Raw genomic sequence first — 17,445 nt, 5'->3', positions numbered from 1 at the left:
ATTCTGTTAGGATCCAGCTTTTACTGTTAAGTTTCTTAAAATGATATTCCTCAAGCATTAATATCCTTCTTCAAAAGAACCAGTAGTGAAATCAAGTTATTACCTGTAATGTTAAGATCAGATGATGTAAAAGTCATAAAGTACACCTGTTTTCCAGACGCATTGTACTTCTTTTTTACTGTTTCAGAAATGTTTGCCTGAATAATGTCATCACCCATTATTGTTGGAGGATAGGAATCTAGAAAATCAGAGAGGAAAATATAGATAAATGTCTATATTTAAATCATACACAAGTACACTCTAGTAAATAAACTTTGTCATTTAGGTCTGTTATTCCTTGCATTATCAGAGAGTTGTTTAAGCCTTATGCCTAGCAGCCATTGCAGAAAAGTCCCTCATTGGATGGATGATATCTCATCTGCTTACTTGGTGGGGATGCAGCCTTTGGAACCTTCACAAGCAGGTGGGTATCCTATGGGCTGGACTTCTCCTTAAAGAGAGACCAACCCATTTAAGGGAAAACAGGGATATACAGATGGAGCAATTGAGCTAGCAAAGAGGGACTTGATGGTCAGCTACTGGAGAAGAAACAAACGATATGTTCTGTCGCTTCCGTGTCTAGGACATGATAAAAGAGTTTTTGTGGGTTCTCTTCAAGCAGCTTTATTTTATACAAACACATCACTGTAGAGACTTACTCAGTTTAACTTAAATAACTTGTATACAAATCAACAACTATGGTTATGCATAGCTGCTTCTTCAAAATGGCACTAGGTATTTGCACGTGCATGTACAGCTGCACGTGCTTCTTAAAGCTAGAGCATACACACTCATGCACCAAGATCTACACATTCCTCATCCTGTAACATAATTATCACTATGTTAGATCTCCATTAAAAATCAGGAAGAAGAGAAAAACAAGAATCAGTCATTACAGCAGCTGTACATGAGTGAGAACTAAAAAGGAAGTAGAGCTTTATTCAAAACACAGACATCAGTCGACTCAGTAAAGTGGTTAATCCTGAAATACATTATTTGTTCCTTACTAATATGACACTATTCTGAATATCTCCTTCATCATTTACCTTCATCACTGCAGTATTATACAAGGCTTACTGCTCACTAGCTACGAACACTTATTTAGATTGCAGTTTTAGAACACTAGCAGGAGATCAGGCTGTCAATGTCTGACATAAAATACAGCTGTGATTATAATTTCTTCTATAAAATGGGTGCAAGTAAATCAGCCATTGTCTTCTAACCTGACGATTTCCCTATTGAAGACATGACGATGCATACTCCTTCCATTATCCTCCAGTCCACAGATAACCTTGATGAAAGCTCACTACCTTAGTCTCCTGCTGCCTGTACTTACACTAAGGAGATGCAGGGTCTCCATCTTACTAAAATCACTGACGATTCTTCTCATCATGAGCCTTACTGCAGAATAATATAAGCACTGCAACATAGTTCAGTGCCCCCCCATCTTCTGGGTACTTTAATGTGTTTATACTGATTCCACTTCTTTGAATGGTCTTATTTGTCTTAGATTCCAATAAGGCATTTACATGACCCCAACATATTTATTTATTTGTCTTTGTTTATCGGGAAAGTCCGACTGGATAATACAGATTTTTAGTGGAGGCCCGGACAGAAAAACTTCATTTGCTTACATTGCATTATACTAAGTTCCAGTTAAACAAAGAGTAGTCATATTTCTATTTACATTTCTAAACAAACAGTAGTTACATTTATACATTCTAAGATTTTACAATGGTGGAAGTTACTAAAGAAAAAGCCCACGTGCAATTTAGTGCATTGTACAGGCAGCAGTTAGTGTATAAAACTTGTTTTGTCATTTCAATGTGAGGTTGAACTTTGTTATGAGCTTTGTTTGTATGAGTAACTTATTTTTGTAGGACAGGGTTATCTCACCCATTCCTGAAGGTCCTGAAGGCTGCAAAAAACTGTCCTTCTTAATATACAGGATGATGCTGAATACATGGGAGAATAGACCAAATGACTAATGGCTTCTGAGCTTCCCAAAAACTATAAGCAGCCTTTTTTTTTCCCTTGATTATACTATTTACTGCACTTTTATTGTGTTCTGCTTATTTAATACTGTATTTAATACTGTAAACTAAACTGCACTGTCTGGTTTGTACTGCATTTGTCTGCCTTACTGTGCCTGCTAAATTGTACTTTGTTGCTATTTTCACTGTTGCAAAGCTTCTTTTTTTGCTATTTTCTCTGTTTGCAAAGTAACTGTTGCTACTTTTCACTGTTTGCAAAGCATCTGTTCTGTTTGTTTTGTTTTCCCACCAAGCAGTGTTTTAAATAACTGATTTGTTTGCTGTTTGAAACATTCTTTAGTGTATCCTTGATGTTTTTCTTCTGTTTAAAATATTTTTAGTGTCTCACTGCTGAGTAAAACATTTTTAGTGTTTCCCACCTAAATTAGTGTAGCTTAGTAGCTGTAGTAGAGTCCAAATAGGGTCTATATTAGAAGATTGAACATTCAAAATGTCGAGTGTTCTAATATCGACCCGCTTTCAGCGAACACTGAAAATACCAAAGATACAGAAAATTTCGTTCTTTTCTAGGGAAAGAATTTGGTTGTCTGTTTCTGTTGCTTTGGTATTTTCAGCGCTCTGGTGGAAAGTTACAGGTCGGGTTCAGGTAAGTGTGCGAATGTGTGGATGTGTGGGTTAGGGCGGGTTAGGTGAGTTAGGGATAGGGCACGGGTCAGGTAAGTGTGCGATTGTGTGGATGTGGGAGATAGGGTGAGTTAGGTGAGTTAGGGTTAGGGAGCAGCTGAGGTGACTGTGCGATAGTGACGGACCTTAGGGTTAGGGTTTGGGTTAAGGTAAGTGGATAGTTAGTGGTGTATGTATAGTTTAGTTTAGGGTTAGGTGTTAGTTTAGGTGTGTGTGTGTGGATTGCTGTTTGTTTGGTGTGCTTGTGTTGTTTGTATGTGTTTTGGAACAGCAAATTGTTTCCCTAGGAAATAATTCGCTGTTCCGAATATTTGCTGTTTTTTGTTTTCGATGGCTAGGGTTCGATATTAGAACACTCGACATTTTGAATGTCCGGTGTTCTAATACAGACCCATCCAAATGCAGGTTTGCTGCATTTGGGTCTATTTATAGTGGCTGTTTTATTCTGAGCACATTTTTCAAGCCATCTTTGATTGGAAGGAGCCCTTCTGCACCCTTGTGAGAGAAATGTGCTGATTACAACCTGTCTGGTGAAGGGTGATTGGTTTAGGGCTTGGAGTCATACCAACCAGGAAAAAGAAGATAAAGAAAGAAAGAAAGAAGCAAAAGACCTTGCAAAACTGACAAAGGAAGAGACAATAGCTATGTAGGAGCAGAAAGCCCTAATAAAAACATGATGCTTAGGCCAAAAAGAAAGACTAAGGAGAAAAAAATAATAGCAAGCATAACAAATCCTACAAGGCTCAGAATGAAATAGAAAACAGTAAAGAAGGCCTGGCAAGAAGTTTGACAAAAGGAAGAAAATAAAAAAAAGAAACAAAATATCAAACAGTACTACAGGACATAAAATACCTAACAGAGTAAAGTCTTACTACTATCCAAACACACACCCCAAAGAACCAATGGATAAAAGTAAAAAAGGAATACTAAATCAAATGCAAATAGTCCTGTAATACTGTAATACTGTAGAAAGATAACAAAAATGAGAAGGCCGCAAGGATGGTAAAATGCTGGTGAAGCCCACAACAAAAAGGAGTGCAGTAGCTAGTGGAATACACTCCATAAAGCAAAGCAGGAGAGAGATACACTCATCAAAAAAGGTAAATCTCTTGTTGTGCAAAAAAGAAGAAACAAGCATGGGTAAGCAAATTACTCAACCCCCCATGCCATAACCACATTCACAACTGCTGCAACAAATCAGGGACTGAAATAATCTTCCCAGCAACTACCTAACTACAATGGGCAGCCCAAAGAAGATGTAAAGCGGACACCAAAAGGAAATCTGCCCTAGCAACAGCTGGCATCCATGCACAACCATAGTCCTCATAAAAATATTTCTCAACAGTGAGAGGAAACACATGTGGGACTGAATAATGATGCTGTACAGCCTCCCAAAATAACAGCCACCCTGTGACAATGAAGAAACACATGCTCTGCTGTCTCTAAAACCTGCCAAGGAAGAAACAAAGCATAATGCTGCCTACACTGACTCAAACCCAACAATCTCCAAGGGGAATAATGTTGATACCCATTAAAGGCATAGAACTGGGACAAAAGAGAAGAATACCATCCTTTCCTACTGGAAGAGAGGAAGTCTAAAGACACATGCCAGGCAAGCAGCAAAGACTGGACTTCCTACAGCTCTAATGAAGGGACACTCCATGCATGCTTACCAGCCAAATGAGTCTGCCAAAACTGACCAGACAATGCTGGGAGGTAGCAGCCAAGCAAAGAAAGATCTGCAGCCTGTAAATGCCGCAATAGAGGAAAAAGAAACAAAGTGTACAAAAAAAAAAAAAAAAGGGCAGGATGCAGTTAGGCAACAGCACCAGAAGTAGGAGGAGAATACAAAATACCCATACTAACAGGTGTATAGGAAGTGGAATGAGGCAATAAATACACATAATAAAATATACCCTAAAGTCCCAAAGAGTCACCATTTAACAAGACTCAGAGAAATAAGGAGAACCAAAAGGCACACCCAAGATAGACATACCAGTGCTAGCAAAAGAAACATCCCCAACGTGGGGAACTTCACCAAAACCACATGATTCATCACAATTAAGAGAAAAGTCCACTAATGAAAAAAACAAAAGAAAAAATACTGCAACTAAAGCAAAAGAATAGAAGACTCTGCAAAAATAGTAACATCATCTGCGTAAGACAGAAAATGAGGCACCAAAACTCCTGAACATGAAGAGACAAGGAAAAGTGCACCCTCACCTTAACAAACACAGCACCCACCACCAGAGTAAAAAGATAACTGCTCAAAGGACAACCTTGACGCACACCATTCTTCATGGCAACTTCATATCCCATCCATCCATTAACCACAGGAGTAATAACAGAAGCTGAATAAAAGGAAGCAATACACTGAAGAAAAAGTGGACCAAATAAGCCTTTAAGATGGCCAACAAGACTGTATGACTAACATTTTCAAATGATTTGGTAAGGTCACAAAAGAGCAGCACAGCAAAATCAGAAGCATGAACAAAAGAGGCAACAGACTCTAATTTGGGTGCAAGCAGTCCTATAAAAGTAAGTAAAGGCAGGAGGACTATATACAGCAAGAGAGGCCAAACGTAAAACGTGCTTACAAAAACAGACACTAGAGTCCTGTCTGACCCTGGTATAGTAATATACCACAGTTAAAGTTACCAAAAAAAAAAAAGAATAGGACAGTCAATAAAAAAATAACGTTGCAAACACTGAAATAATAAGCAATGTTTAGACACTGGAATAACACTGTAAATAAATCACTAAACTTACAAAAGAATGCCTACACAACAACAATTCCACCACCAAACCCCTACCAGGCAAAACATGAATAACACCCCTAACAACCACAATGGAGTTATGATACAGTAACCAATACAAGACAAAGATCTGTACCAAAGATCAAACCACCCCATCCCTCCAAAAAGTTTCCCATTAAGAACAATGAACAGAGGAAAGCCTTCCCACATCCAACCGACAAACAATGTCAAAGGGTAAGGCATAAACCCAGGAAAAAAAACAGTCAAATGCCAGGGCAATGACACCATACCATTAATATTACAAAAAGTCATCGATAAGTTAGCCATCAGTACCAGCATGAGAAACCCCTTCAGAACCCTTCCTATGCCACTTGTTTCTAACATGTCTGTGCCTAGAAGCTGAGGTCCACTGCTGAGAATCATCCATATCAGTACACAGGTCAGATTCACAACTAACAGTGTCATTAGAAGCAATACCATCACCAGTAAAAGCGGTATCAGACATACTAAGTAATTTACTATTAGACTCTAACATATCAGTACTAGTAGGACAACAAAAACAACAGGAGAAAGAGGCACATGAGAACCAGAAGCAACAGAAATAGGACATGGAGGAGTAGAAAGCAAATAAGGCAGAAAGGACCCCTCCAGAGAGGAAACATAAGTAGGAAAAAAGACAGAAGGGGGGGCAAGGGACACAGACAACAGCATGCACTGGGGAAGACCACAGCAGCAGTAGAAAGTAAAGTCTGAGAAGTCAAGGGAAACAGGTAATACAGAAGGTGCAGCAGGACAAACAGAATCAACTTGAGAACAAGAACATAAAAGGCACCACTGTGGACAAGTTCTAGCAAAATGTGCTGGGGAACCACAATGAGTTCATCTCCTAGCAGAACAATCAGACACCGAGTGAGAAAAATCACCACAAAAAAGTAGGACTTGGGTTGACCTGCATACCTCAAAATGTTTCCCTGACCAGACAACAAACATACACCAGGCAAATGGGAAACACCAGAATCAAGGACATGCAAAGCCATCTAGGCCTCCCACAGACCATCCCAAACTCCACCAGCATCAGAATCAAAACATTTCTTAATAGAGAAAACATCAGCACACCAAGAAAAAAATACCCCTAACTTCTGTTTCTCTAACATAAATAGAACGAAAATACAAAATAAGTTTACACTTACAAAAACAGCCACTTCAGAAACACAAAATCAAACCAAGGCTGCTAATGTTTAAGTGTAGCAAAATGAGAAACAAAAGCAGAAGCAGCCTCCTGCTCTTCAAACTAAACATCATAAAAGCACCCCTCCCCCAGTGAATAACAGCACACAGACTGAACAGACACAGACAAAGCACCCCTCTCCCAATGAATAACAGCACACAGACTGAACAGACACAGACAAAGCACCCCTCTCCCAATGAATAACAGCACACAGACTGAACAGACACAGACAAAGCATCCCTCTCCCAATGAATAACAGCACACAGACTGAACAGACACAGACAAAGCACCCCTCTCCCAATGAATAACAGCACACAGACTGAACAGACACAGACAAAGCACCCCTCTCCCAATGAATAACAGCACACAGACTGAACAGACACAGACAAAGCAATCCCTCCCCCAGTGAATAATAACACACAAAGACTGAACAGACACAGACAATGGTTTCAGTAAAGAATGCCAAATAAACTTACATGAAAAAAAGACTGACTTGATGCAGACTTAAAAAGAACCAAAGGCCTAGAAACAATATTAAACGGCCTCAGGCAGCTAGACTGATTCCCAGAAGCAGAAATTGTCATTTTTCCTGCAGCAGCCATAAGACTTGACCTCAGAAACAACTGCAGAAGCAAAGCCACAGCACTAGCAGAAGTAACTGGCAGAGCTGTAGGGGGAGCCAAAACTGCAGAAGCCAAAGAACTGTACTGAAAGTCCATTTCATCACCTCAACCAAGCAGATACAACACAGCTGAAGCATGTGAAGACTGAGACACAGAAAAAGTTATTAAATGAGAAGAAGGCTATAAATCAGTAATAAAAGGCAAAGTAGAAGAAACAGGAGAAGCAGAAACACTAGCTGCAGTACTCATAGCAGAAACACCATCTTGCTTCACCCAGAAGTGAAAGCAAGGACTTCCTAGGGCTTGGAGTCATACCGACCAAGAAAAAGAAAGGGAAAACAGCAAGAGACAACAATGCACAAACAGTGAAAGGAAACAACAGCAACCATGTAGGACTAAAAAACCCTGACAAAAAACAAAATCTTCAGCCAAAGAAAAAGAATGAAGGGCAATCCGTATGAAACCACGCAAAGTCCTACATTAATGAAAAGAAGCAGAAAGAAGCCCTAACAAGAAAATCCCTAACAAAGGAGAAACATACTAGCAAAGAAAGAGAACCGAAAACACTACTTCAGGAGTAAAAAATCTACCAAATATGAAATCTTGGTAATATCCAGACACAAAACCCAAAGAAAACAAATGTACAAAAGCAAGAAAAAAAAAAAAAAGACCACATCAAATCCATAAAATCCTGAATCACTGTAAACAGCAAAAAGAAAATGGTTGCAGGAGTAAACAAATGCTGGGGAAGTTCATAAAAAAGTGCAGTAGCTATAAAATACAGTCCAGTCATGCAAAACAGGAGATATAAACACCTAAACAAGAAAAGCACTGACATAAAAAAAATACCAGTGCAAAAGCTCTCACAAAAAGAAATACCTCCTGTAATGCAAGAACAACAAAAAAAAAATGGTGTGGCAAACAAAACAATCAAACTGGACAATGTCAACACCCCACCCCTTGTGCCACAACCACATCCTCCACTGAGCAGGTAAAGAGGGCATAGATAGAACTTTTCTAGCAAGAACCTCACCACAACGGGCAGCCAAAGAAGTCTCAGAGTAGACATCAGAGAACATTTGCCCGAGCAACCGCTGATGTCCAGGCACAGCCATAAACCACATACAAATTGAGTGTAATGGGAAACAAATGGGGCACTGAATAGCTATGTTATACATCCTCTCAAAAGCCAGACATGATTAAACCCGACTAAATGAAAAACATAAGAAGACCTCATTGGCAACTTATCAAGGGGGCAACGCCACAAATAATCACCCTAATGTGGCAAAGAGGCATAATGCTGCCTGTGTCGACTCAACCCCTATAACCTCCAAGGGGAATAATCCTGATACCCATTAATGGCATAGAAACAGGTCAAATGAGAATAATTCCACTCTTACCTGAAAGGAGGAAGGGTACTCAAGGTTGCATGCCACCCAAGCAGAAATGACCGGACTTCCTGCAGTTCCCCAGAGGGGACTCTCCATGCACACTTCCCAGCCAAGCAAGTCTACCAAAATTGGCTAGACAAAGCCGGGATCAAGTGGCCAAGCAAAGAAAGGTAAGTAGCCAGAAAATGCCACAAAACAGGAAAAAAAGAAATGAAGTGTACAGGAAAAGAACAGGGTGACACAGTCCAACACCATCTGAAGCAGGAGGAGAGTACAAAATACCCCTTCACACAAGTGTATAAGAAGTCTTCCAAACACAATGAAAAACTTCAGTCAAAAGATGGGAAGATCAGGAATGGGGAAACAAATAAAAAAAGCATACCCCAAAGTACACAATAAAGTACCATTTAACAAATAAACTTTCTTATAAAAAGACAATGGAAAGAAACACCAAAAAAACTAATCACTGATAAGCCTTATCAAGAAGACGCTCGCGAGACTCCAGCATATAAGGAGGAGTACCAAAGGCACACCCAAAATGGGGAGGCCTGCAGAAGAAAAAGAAACCCCCCCAACACAAAGGACTTCACCAAAACCACCTGATTTGGCAAGATTAAGAGAGAGACTCACCAGTAAAAAAATAAAAGAAAAACAGTGCATATAAGTCAGCAAAACAGCAGAAGACTCAGCAAACACCATTACATCTTCTGCATAGGACAGAAAACGAGGCACCAAAACACCAGAGCAGGAAAAAGAAAACAGAGCCAAAGAAAAATGGGCCCACACCTTCAAAAACACTGCACTCACCACCAAGGTGAAGAGGTAACTGCTCAAAGGGCAGCCCTGATGCACACCTTTCTTCACAGCAACCTCTGCACCTAACCATACATTCTCCACAGGAACAGTAACTGAAGCAGAATAAATAGAAGAAATGCACTGGAGAAAAAGAGAACCAAATCTAAAGGCTTTCAAAATGGCTAAAATTATCAAATACCTTAGTAAGGTCACAAAAAGCAGCAAAGCAGAAGGAGAAGAGTGAACATAAGAAGTAACAGACTCAGCAAAAGCAACAAATCCTGCAGAGGCCTGCCTGAAATGCCATAGATCTTGGGATCCAAAAGAAAATGCATCTTAGAATGAAGGTACAACTGCAAAACTTTAAAAAACAACTTGTAATCAGTGTTGCACAAGGAAATAGGGTGCCAATTGGTCACCCTTCTTTCAGAGAAACACAAGGGCAATGCACAAAAAATCAGGATGGGAAAAACCATAAGAAAATCACTCATTAAACAACTGAACTAGTACTGATAACTGAACATCAGAAAGAGAGCAGTAAAAATTATATGAAAGCCAATCCCACTCTGGGGCAGAATCAACCTTAAAAGAAGAAATAGCCCAGTGAACTTCAAACAACGTAACAGGTGCATCAAGAGCACCCCTAAAAGCAGCCAGCATCACTGGAATGGTCCATGACTCAGCAGGAAAAACCTTACCACCATATAAGGAAGACAAATAAGAATTAACTTCATTCAAAATACCTTCTTTAGTAGTAACAACATCACCAGAAAAAGCTATCAAACTATCAGTAAAGGTTTGTGTCCTAAGCATACACTTGCCCACATAAGGAAGACATTTCTCATCCCTACCCTTAAAGAGGTGAGCCAGGTTCCCAATAACTACCTTGACACCAGCAATATTGTGCCAATACAGCTCACAAAGATGCTAAAGAGCACTAGCAGGGTCCTGATGCAAAGCAGATTGAAAGTCAACATACATGGCATCAGAAGACCACTTAAACTGAAAATAATAAGAATGTGTAAACCAATTATAACAAGCAACAACCTTCTCCTTAAAGGCCAATCACCATGATGCAGAAAAAAGTCCAGGGAACAGTATATCTAAGCAAAACCTTACCCTTAGATAAGGCAGAGGAAATACCAAAGGAAAATAACAATGCACAGTGGTCAGTAAAGGGTATAAAAGACAAAGAGGAAGAAACTACAGCAAAGGTGGCAGAACAAGAACAATGATCAATATGGGTGCATGCAGTGCCTTGAAAATAAATAAAAGCATCCGGGCTGCGCACAGAAAGGGAGGCCAGGCATAAAATATCCTAGCAACAATGAACACTAGAGTCCTGCCTAGATCTGGAATCCCATAGTATAACATCACATTTAAAGTCGGCACAATAAGAAAATAAGGCCAAAAGAGCTGAAACAATAAACCGTGTTCAGCTACAGAAATAAAGGCATAGACGATAACAAAATGTATAAAAGAATGCCTACACAATAAATCTACTACCAATGTCCTACCAGGTAAAACATGAACAACATCCCTAACCACCACCAAAGACTTATAATACATAACCACAATGCCAGACTGGCGATCAGTCCCCAAAGTCCAACCCCCCTCCCCCCACAAAACTTCCCATTGTAAACAAGAAGCAGAAGGTACTTTGCCCACGTCTAACAAACAAATAATATCAGAAGAAAGGGAAGAAACCCAAGAATACACAAATGCCTAGATAAAGACACCATACCATTTACATTACAAAAAAAAAAAAGACAAATCAGCTGTCAGCAACCGAACTAGAATCATCATCCAAAGCCCTTTTAGTGCATTTAAGCCTTAAAGATCTCCCATTTGGAACTTAAAATCTCTGACTGGGACTCAGGCAGATCAAAACTAACATCTGCCACACAACCAACACCCTCTGAGAAGCCCAACACCTTAGTACTGGCATCAGTGGAAGAAGCATTAGACACCTCATGCAACCTCCTATTGGATACTAACATTTCAGTTCCCATAGGAACAACATAAATAATAGGTGAAAGGGAATCCCAGCAGAAAGGCCAGTAACTACAGGGCCTGGTGAGTTAATATGCAAAGAACCACCCCAAAATCCCCAGCAGGAGTTACAGGAAATTAAGCTGGTAAAGGAGGAGGTGGTGGGTTAGGAATGGGATCAACAGCCTGCTGCAAAGAAACATCTGCAGGCACAACACTAGAAGCCAGCTCAGAGCCAGTAGCAGGCAAAACAGTAGAGGCCTCAGCTGAAGCAGAGACTGCAGGAGGCACAGCAGGACAATCAGAGTCCCCATGGGAACATACACACAAATGACACCACTGAGGACAAGCCCTAGCAAAATGCTCAGATGAACCACAATGAGTACATCTCCTAGAAGGACATGCAGACATCAAATGTAAGAAATTACCACAAAAGACGCATGATTTAGGTTGTACTGTATATTTCAAAATACCCCTCTGACCAGCCAATAAACAAACACCAGGCAAATGGGAAACTCCAGTATCTAGCACATGTAAAGCTACCCAGACCTACCAGGCCGCATCCCAAACACCACCAGCATCAGTATCAAAAGACTTTTTCACAGAAAAAAATATCTGCACAATGTGAGAGCAAAAACTCTGTAACATGAGCCTCAGTAATAGAATGAAAATACAAAATAATGTTACACTTATAATAAATATCTGCTTCAGACAACACATAGTCAGACCAAGGCTTCTGAGAATTATGCTTAGAAAAACTGAAAACAAAAGCAGAAGTAGAGTTTTGAGTTTCAAAATAAACATCAGCAAAAGCATCCTTCCCCCCAAGAATAATATCACACAAAGAGTGAAGTGAAACAGACAAAGGCTTTAAAAAAGAATGCTAAGTAAACTTTCATGATAAAGGCTGGCCTGAAGCAGATTTTAGGCTTAGAAACACTCCTTGCCTGTCCAGTAGACCCAAGTTACCACAGAAGCATAGTATTTAGCTTTAGAAACAACAGTAGAGGCAACAGAAGCTAGAGAACTAGAAGAAGTAGCTGGCTTTTCCACTGGAGGAGCTAAAACAGCAAACCCTAGACGTCTGAGAACAATCCTGTAGTTTCACAGAATCACCCCAGTCAAGTAAAGTCAAATTATCAGCATCTTTCAAAACAGTAGAACCTTCAACAGAGGTCTGAAAACCAGACAAAGAAGATACAGGTGAAAAAGACACAAACATTATAAAAATCCAAAGTAGAAACAGTAATAACAGAAGCAGCAATAGGAGCCAAAACTCCTGCTGCAGAAATGGCCACCATTTTGTTTTGCCCTGAAGTGAAAGCAATGACTTCCTAGGGCTTGAAGTAAGCACCCTCATTGGTTCTTTTGCATTTTTAAAATTTTTTTTTTAAGTTTTTAGCTTCTGGTATTTAAGCCTCACATTTGAGCTAGTTTCTGCTTGTTTGAACGTCACCCAGCACAACTCACTGCTGCACAGTTGTGAGCTATAGATGATAGCCGGACAGATAATTTCAACAATTTTTCCCTTCGATACAGCTGTAGTACATTAGTGAAGTCCTCATCTTTAGCACATCTCTGGCCCAAGAATTATTGCTAGTGAGCTATGACCTATTAAACCATCAGCCTTAAGCCCCATCAGAAAAATCCATCTGCAGAGCACCTCCTATATCAGCCCTGAAAGCACCCCATTTGTCTTAGTTCTTCAAACCTTGCATTATGAACCGTTGGACTACCCTTGTTTCTCCTGCCAGCCCTGTTGACTTGGGTGTCTTGAGGCAGTGTAGCAATTGCCTTATGTACAGTGACAACCCTCAACTAATAACTCACTCTGGTACAGAGTGTGAGAGATGTATCTACACCAAGAATCTTGAATCCCCACTCTCTCACACTCAAAATAGTAATGTTGAAGAGGTTGTCAGCTCACCCACCATTACTCATGCACACAGTACCACTACTCATACACACAATAGGCATCCAACACATATATCAACATAAAGTATAGGCCAACACTAAATGACTCTGTCTAACAAAGTTCACAGATGACTGCACACTGGGAGCCATTATTGAATCCCCAAATGATTTGGATATTCTACAAAAGGGCCTTACCAAAACAGATGCTTGGTGCAAGAGCCATGGGCTCAAGCTCAATGCCAAGAAATGTATAGTAATCCCCTTTGGGAAAAAACATGTACCCATGAATTATCACATAGGTGGCAGTACACTAAACACCAAAAGTGTGATAAGAGACTTAGGGACACAGGTGGATAGTGGCCTCACCTTTGATAACCACATCGCCACAACAGTCAGGAAATCCTTCTATGTGGCACTTCTCATCACTAAGGGCTTTTCATCCAGAAAAAAGGAGGTCATTGTCCCACTGTACTCATCCCTCATTAGACCCATTATAGAATACAATGCCCTGTTTGGTATGTACCTCTCATGACATCTGCAACAACTGGAAAGGCCACAGAAATACCTCACTAAAAGAATCACAGGCATAAAGCAAATGACCTATGCTGACTGTCAAAAAAACTCCACCTATACTCTGTCGCATATCATCTACTCAGAGGTGATCTCTGTTTAACATACAAGGCCATGTCAAACCCAGAGCTGTTGGACATGCTACACTTAAAGAAATCCCACGCTCCAGGTATCTAAACCTTGTCATCACAATGAACAAAACATGCTGGAGGGATAGGTTCCTGACCCAGAGACTCCCCAGACTCTGGACTAGACTGCTCATACATGTCAAGCAGAGTGCCTCTTTGGCCCTCTTCAAAAGGAACCTTGATGATTGGATGGGAGACAGAAAATACACCCCAGGGATCACATCAGTCACCCTGCTAGACAGGGGTCTAGGGAAGTAGATGGTGTGGGAAAAAATAGTCAGGGAATTGTTATAGCTAGGCTGGTACAGGCCCTAGGGCCAATAGCCTAGTACTAACCTATGAACCTATACATGGAATGTTCTCTCAAAAACCTTACCAAAACAAGATTGCCACAACTAACACAGTTCCCACAGCACCCAAGACACATAGCAACATCAGTGTCTCACTTACAAAGCCTTTAAGGCATAACACTGAAAAAACTAATTTTCTTGTCATTGGAGACTCCATAGTGAAACACATGGATGTCCCACTCACCAGGTTAGATAAGGAGAATGTCAGGATCAGCTACCTGTCCACTACCATTATTCATCAGATCACAAGTGCACTCAGGTCTCTCAGTAACAAGTATGACTACGACTCTTTCATAGCTCATGTTGGAGTGAACAACCTGAGATGTACCTCACTGGACTATATAAAGAGAGACATGCTTGAGCTCTCCAAGTATGTGTCTCAGGCAAATATGTCCCTAGTCTTGAACAGCATATTACCCTCATCTAAAATGATACCACATTATAAACAAAATATGATTGATTTCAATAAATGGCTTAGTTTTTGGTGTCATTCAATGGGGATCCACTTTATGTCAGCCTGGGATGACATGGTTGATAAACCTCCTTGCTTTGTCAGAGATGGTTTACACCTGGCACCAACAGGCTTTCAGCTGCTGGCAAAGGCTCTTGCCTCCCCCATAGTGCCTTTTTTAGGCAGGGTCTCAAAAATAAAATTGCTGACATGAAAATTACCAGTTGCGATGCCCCAACACTAGCCAGTAATCAAGGAGCATCAATTCTCACCACTGGCAACAGTGGGGGATGTACAAACTGGAAGGATGATAAGTATACACACACAGTAAAGTGCAATTTCTCTTAAGAGCACACAGAGATCAGAGGTCTGGGTCTGGTTTCTCCCTCTTTCTCCAGATCCCCAATAAGACTCCCCACTGGCACAGCTATAGGCTTGTGATCTCAGCTGAGTGGCCAAGCTAAGACCTCTAGCACCCTTTCTGTCCAACCAGTGCTACGTATCCCTGCCCAGGTAGCTGACACACACACACTTTGAGATTTGTTTTATATACAAGCACACACACACACACACACACACACACACACACACACACACACACACACACACACACACACACACACACACACACACACACACACACACACACACACACACACACACACACACACACACACACACACACACACACACACACACACACACACACACAGATATACACACAGCTGGGAGAGGCTGGCACAGGTTTACTAACAATGCCCCCTTCTGCCTCAGATTATAAGGTAGTTTTTACTGCCAGCAGCCAACTCTTATCAGCTACTTTAGGCCCTTAACAAAGGGTACCCAGTCTTACTGTGTAATGTTACTATTAATCCAAATGGTAGTTTGATCAAGTACCGAGCTATTAGGAGTGGTCTGTACAGTGCAACCAAACAGATATGCAAGTATGCTAAGAGCTTAAATATCTCTAAACACACCAGCCACAATTGAAAGGTTTTAAATATATTTAATAATAAATAAAAAAAACAGGAAAATACTCAGTAAGCAATCACAGTTACTTCAGAGTTCAAAATCACAGGAAATATTTAAAACAACATTGCAGGACAGTCTCAAATAAATAAAACATCTAAGCTATACTTTACTATATTCCTATCTGAATCCAAAAGAGTTAGTTTTCCCTAAAAACTTACACCAAGGCAAGTGCAGATGTGGTGATGAGTGGATATTCTTGTTAGATCGAAGACAAAATACAAAATGCACAGTCTCTCTCTGAGAGTGTTCTTAAATTAAGATCAAATATTATTGCTTGGTTAGATTGGATGACATCACTTTTTGTCACCTGACTTCAGTTCCCAAGCTAAACCCCCATTGTCAGAAAGTACAAGCATTTTTAGCATCTCCCCTGTGAAAAATACATATCTCTCAGATGGTTACAGATCCTGGAAGTCATAAAACAATAAAACACTTCTACATCTCAGACCTAATAAGACAATAGAAAAAATTTCCAGCTCTAGACATTGTGTCTGCTACTGCACTGTGACTGAAAGATAACTTTTATAGCACAATCGTAAAACTATTTAATTTCAACTTATTTTCTTGAAGTTTTGCAAATTAACATAAGAAACTATGTTCTAGTTTCAATTAAACATATACATCTAAACAGTCACATTAGTACAGGTACATTCCTGTTCTATTCCAATAGGGCATGCTGTGGTTACATTTTAGCTCAATACTTTGCACACACACTTCTGTATAAATCATATCAATATTCACAAATGACATAGACTTATTTACAAAATTCCAGACAGATGGGTTGGCAGTATTTCTTTCTGTTACATTTCTATAAAAATCATATTAATATTCACAAATGACAGCATTATTTACAAAATTCTAGGTAGCTGAGCTGGAAGTATTTCCATTTGTCACACCAACCATAATAAAATAAGGGTTATACTGCTAAACGCTAGAAGCTTAAACCAAAAACTGCACACCCTGGAAGTACTTCTGCCACTGAAGGATGTAGATGTCTGTGCAGTCACAGACACCTGGTTCAAGGTCTCACAAAGTATCCCAGCCTTGCATGGCTACAATGCCCTTCACAACTTCAGACCACAAAATGAAAATGTGACAGCCAAAGAAGGCAGTGTTTCTACATTAGAGACAAGTTCACCTCCCGACTAGTTAGACTGGACAATTCCATGGAGTTACTCCATGTTCAGATTACTGTGAGAAAGACCCCCCATTCAATTCATAGCTAGTTATAGATCCCTCTCCATGTATCATGATGTGCACAAGGCCTACTTGACGAAACTGGAGTCAATCCAAATATTGCCAAACACTCTGGTCATGGGGGTTTTCAATTATCCCACCATCAAATGGGAAATCTACTTTAGCCCTAACTCACTAGTGCAAAAGTTCCTTAATTTTGTTAACTCAAATGCCCTGGAACAAATTGTTCAAACCCCAACAAGAGGAACAAACATACTAGATCTGGTCCACACTAACATGACAAACAGATGCATTGCCACAA

At 40.1% G+C, this 17,445-nt stretch overlaps 1 protein-coding gene across 1 annotated transcript in view; it reads right to left on the bottom strand.

The window, feature by feature from the left end:
• Positions 1-17,445, bottom strand: part of LOC122801229 (mucin-4-like) — a 279,676-nt gene that overhangs the window by 56,261 nt on the left and 205,970 nt on the right. Inside the window, exon 20 of the mRNA XM_044070782.1 lies at positions 104-238. Within this exon, the coding sequence (XP_043926717.1) occupies positions 104-238 (135 nt within the window). The remainder of the gene's footprint in view (positions 1-103; positions 239-17,445) is intronic.

Source organism: Protopterus annectens, chromosome 4.part1 (assembly GCF_019279795.1).
Source record: "Protopterus annectens isolate FY-2018-M chromosome 4.part1, PAN1.0, whole genome shotgun sequence".
NCBI lineage: Eukaryota > Metazoa > Chordata > Ceratodontiformes > Protopteridae > Protopterus > Protopterus annectens.
The sequence above is the reverse complement of the archived record's forward strand: the minus strand, read 5'-3'. Positions and strand labels throughout refer to the sequence as shown.